The 4,245-nt window shown below is 37.3% G+C and overlaps 1 protein-coding gene across 2 annotated transcripts; it reads left to right on the top strand.

Moving 5' to 3' along the window:
• The first annotated feature begins 299 nt into the window (after positions 1-299).
• LOC133310387 (ETHYLENE INSENSITIVE 3-like 3 protein) lies at positions 300-3,332 on the top strand. 2 transcript variants are annotated; one of them, XM_061511306.1, is made up of 3 exons: positions 300-580; positions 1,171-2,944; positions 3,033-3,332. In XM_061511306.1, the coding sequence occupies exons 1-2, from the start codon at positions 546-548 to the stop codon at positions 2,912-2,914; spliced, it is 1,779 nt and encodes a 592-aa protein (XP_061367290.1). In that variant the 5' UTR covers positions 300-545; the 3' UTR covers positions 2,915-2,944; positions 3,033-3,332. The 2 variants fall into 2 exon arrangements, with proteins under 2 accessions (XP_061367290.1, XP_061367289.1); XM_061511305.1 differs by lacking the exon at positions 300-580 and having other exon boundaries at positions 779-2,944.
• Positions 3,333-4,245: the final 913 nt, after the last annotated feature.

The raw sequence follows: 4,245 nt of genomic DNA, 5'->3' as shown, positions 1-4,245 counted from the left end.
ATAATTAATTTGATACATAGAATAGAGACCAAAAAGGAATAAGTTTGACTCATTGAAGGGTAAGGTGCAGAATACATAAAGGGTAAAGTGTGTGTCACTTTAAAAGATGTAAAGTTATGTTATTTTAAAAGATGTAAAGTTATAGATAAAGGAGAAGAGAGAGTTGACAAAAAAAATAAAAATATGGGTCTCATACCTTTATTTATTAGAGTGAATGAATGTAAGTTGTGTCATAAAATACTGAATCTCGCCATTTAATGGAACATTTTGAGCTAAACTCGTCTTCTCTCTCCTCTCTTTCTCTCTCCTCACCAAAATCTGAGGCACAGGTAGCATTGAATTTCGGGCCATTTGGGTCGAAAAAGCAAAACCCTCTTTGGGTTCTTATGGTTTTTTTCATGAATTCGCTATCGGCGTCTTCAATCTTCATCATCAATAATAAAAATTCAGGGTACCCAAAACGAATCTAATTCAAAAGCTCAATTTTTTGTGCTCTCAATTTGCAAACATCGCCTTCGCCTATTCTATCCCTCCAATCCTCATAGATGGGCGAATTCGAAGAAATTGGGCCTGACGTTTGGTATGTCTACCAACTTTTATTATTCCCAGAACTTCAATTTAGTTGCATGTATTTTATGTACTATGTTTCTTGATTTTGTTTTATTTGTCTTTTCAGATTTTTTGTTTTTGTGCGTTTCTCTCGATGAATGCTATATTTTCGGATGATAATAGCTTTGCTTCCTGAATTTCTATTGGCTTTCATCAATCTTGCCTTAGTTGGATTACGTTTATGGGTTGTTGATATTCATCCATCCTATAGAAATTCCTAACAGTTAAGTTTTCAAATTGATATACGATGTTAACTGCTGGACAATGATTTTACTGAGGAGTCGATCTTTTGCGAAGCTTGTGTGAGATCTTTGGGGACTTTAATTTTGTTAAAATGGAAAAACGTCTGTCATTTCTGGTTTCCGGGGAATGTTAGGGAAAAGAAATGAGAATGAAATTTTGACTGTTGATTATTAATTAGTTAATCCTGGTATAAATAATAGAAAAGCTTACATTTTAGCTTGCTTTATGTGTTCCAATGATCATTTGGGATATGCAAGTTCTGTTGTTATTTAATTGAATGGAGCGTCTTCTGATAAATAGTGACATGTTGAACTACAGTTCGGATATTGAAGGTTATGATATTAGATGTGACAATATAGCGGAGAAAGATGTCAGTGATGAAGACATTGAAGCAGAAGAATTGGAGAGGCGGATGTGGAAGGATCGTATCAAACTCAAAAGGCTCAAGGAAAAACAGAAGCTTGCAGCTCAGCAAGCTGCCGAGAAGCAAAAGTCCAGGCAGTCCACTGATCAAGCTCGCAGGAAGAAAATGTCCAGAGCACAAGATGGGATTCTTAAGTATATGCTGAAGCTTATGGAAGTCTGCAAAGCTCGTGGATTTGTGTATGGAATCATTCCTGAGAAGGGCAAGCCAGTTAGTGGTTCTTCCGATAACATTAGAGCTTGGTGGAAAGAGAAGGTAAAGTTTGATAAGAATGGCCCCGCAGCCATAGCCAAGTATGAAGCAGAGTGTCTTGCTATGAGTGAGGCCGATAATAACCAGAATGGGAACTCTCAGAGCATTCTCCAAGACCTGCAAGATGCAACGCTAGGGTCACTCTTATCTTCATTGATGCAACATTGTGATCCTCCTCAGAGGAAGTATCCATTGGAAAAAGGTATTCCCCCACCTTGGTGGCCAACTGGGAATGAAGATTGGTGGGTTCATTTGAATTTACCTCATGGTCAGAGTCCTCCTTATAAGAAGCCACATGATTTGAAGAAGATGTGGAAAGTGGGAGTGCTAACTGCTGTAATAAAGCACATGTCACCTAATATTGCAAAAATAAGGAGGCATGTTCGGCAGTCAAAATGCTTGCAAGACAAGATGACAGCAAAGGAAAGTGCAATTTGGTTGGGGGTATTAAGTCGAGAAGAAGCTCTTATCAGACAGCCTAGTAGTGACAATGGTAATTCTGGAGTAACCGAAATGCCACCTGGTGTTCCTGTTGAGAATAAGCAAGCTGCCGCTAGTAGTGCTAGCAACTATGATGTTGATGTTGCCGATGATGGTGTTGGTTCTGTTTCTTCTAAAGAAGATAGGAGAAATCAGTTTATGGATATCGAATCATCAGATAACTTGCGAAGGAATTCTGTCCAAGATAAAGATCAACCTAAGAAACCAAGGAAAAAAAGACCTCGTTTGAGGTCAGGCACCACTGACAAACTACCAGCTCAATCTGACAATGAAATTTTACATGTTGAACCAGTAACCATTCTGCCTAATATGAACGAGACAGATGCACAGGTAGTTGGACTCCAGATTCATGAAAATGAGCAAGGCATCGATACAAATTCTGCTTTGAGACCTCTGCAAAAAGGACTTGAGATGCCAGCTCAACTACCAGTACCTGAGTTTGATCATTACTCTTATCTTCATTCGAACAACATAATTTCCTCTGAAAGCTTGTATATGAGTGGAAGGCCATTGCCCTATCCTGAGTTGCAAAACCCTGACATGCATCACGAAACTACTTATAATCTTTATAATCCGGCAGCAGGATATGGGCCTAGTCAGGATGGGCTGCAGCTACAGTCTGGGAATAGTGGACCAATTCGGCCAGAGAAAGATGAAGTCTCTATGCCAGCAGTACATATGAAAGGGGATGAAATTACTGGAGGAGACTTGCAATTTTTCGGTAAAGACGCATTTCAAAATGAACTTGATAGACCTATAGATCACTCTTTCTTTGGATCGCCAATCAGTGGCATGTCATTAGATTTTGGAGGACTCAACAGTCCACAATTCCATTTAGATGATTTCTTGGGTGATGATGAAATGATCCAGTACTTTGGAGCATAGATTATTGGAACCAGTGTCTCAGCAGAGATTGTAAGTGCTATTCTTTCTCTTGAATTATGCTCTAGATTATCCTACGTATAATGACTTCTTTATTGTGTTTGTTTCTATCCTTTTCCAGGAACTACAAAAATTCCAGCACTTGTTGCTAAGATGGGTGAAGGTTCCCAAGATTGGTGGTAGTGTTTATGCAGTTTGATGTTGAAAGATATAATCTTAACACTGACAAGTCATTAATTTACAGAAGTGGAAGAACGGAAGCATGAATGTTGTTCCATTGATTACCCCATTTTCAAATCAATAAATATGTTTGGGTTTCATGTAAATGTGTCAATTGCTGAACTGGCTAAATCATATTGAATGTTTAGGTAAATTTCTGTGGAATAGGGTTGCCTCTATATTTAATAAAATTATCATTGGCTTCGTGCTGTCTCCTTTGCTGTGTGTGACTGTGCTGGTTCCCGAGACTGGTTTATGCATTCCCCTTATCTGGCTATATTCTTTTAGCAATCTATCTAGATACTGAAAGGTTAACTATGATTAATGCCATTACCCTGCTGCTTCAAGTCTTAAAATTGAAAATTGAGTTTCTTGTATTGATGGAGTCCATATGCAACCTGGTTTTCTGCTTACACTGCTTCAACGAGAATATTTAGTTCCCGCAGTTGATGACTTTAGTGAATAAGGGAAATGAATTGTTAAGAAAAAATCGTCAAAAGATGCAAGCAATAACAGTTTCTATGTTCCGCTAATAACATATGTTGGTTTTTAGACAATTTGTGCACTAGTCCATATTAGGAATTTAAAATATGGCGTGCAAAATAATATTTTTAAATGAAAAGATCATAAATAAATGTCACTTAGGTGTAGTACTCAACCACGAATTATAGAATCAATGAATGCGCTGAACATGTAATCCATTGTTATGCTGTCGTATTTTATTCTATGCGTATTATTTATTGTCTCTTATCTTATAAGAGATAATTTTATCTTTTACATACAAATAAAATTGTGAGATTTTTTTTTTTTCTCTCTCTCTTTTTCACTTGGCACTACGCATTTTTATGTGTATGTAGAAAATAACTTTATCTCGAACAATATAAGAAGAATCAAACCCTGTAATTTTTTTGTATGACGTTGATGAATTAGGATTCTTCCAACGTTTTATATTTTCTAGATTCTTTGATTTCTTTCCTTCCCTCCCCGTACCTCCCCCTCCCTCCCAAACCACACACACACACAGAAGAAAAAAAAATATTTAGACAATTGAAAAGTTGCTGTGCGATGCAAAAATGCTGCAATGGAAGCCATTCTGAGGGAGGACAATAATATTC

Source organism: Gastrolobium bilobum, unplaced genomic scaffold (genome assembly GCF_033153095.1).
Source record: "Gastrolobium bilobum isolate Gb01-03AN ecotype WA unplaced genomic scaffold, APGP_CSIRO_Gbil_v1 utg1359, whole genome shotgun sequence".
Taxonomy (NCBI): Eukaryota; Viridiplantae; Streptophyta; class Magnoliopsida; order Fabales; family Fabaceae; genus Gastrolobium; species Gastrolobium bilobum.
This window is presented reverse-complemented; position numbering and strand designations above follow the sequence as displayed.

Excerpts from the sequence above, each read along its gene's own strand:
- LOC133310387 (XM_061511305.1), top strand. The coding sequence starts at position 1,130 with ATGGAGCGTCTTCTGATAAATAGTGACATGTTGAACTACAGTTCGGAT.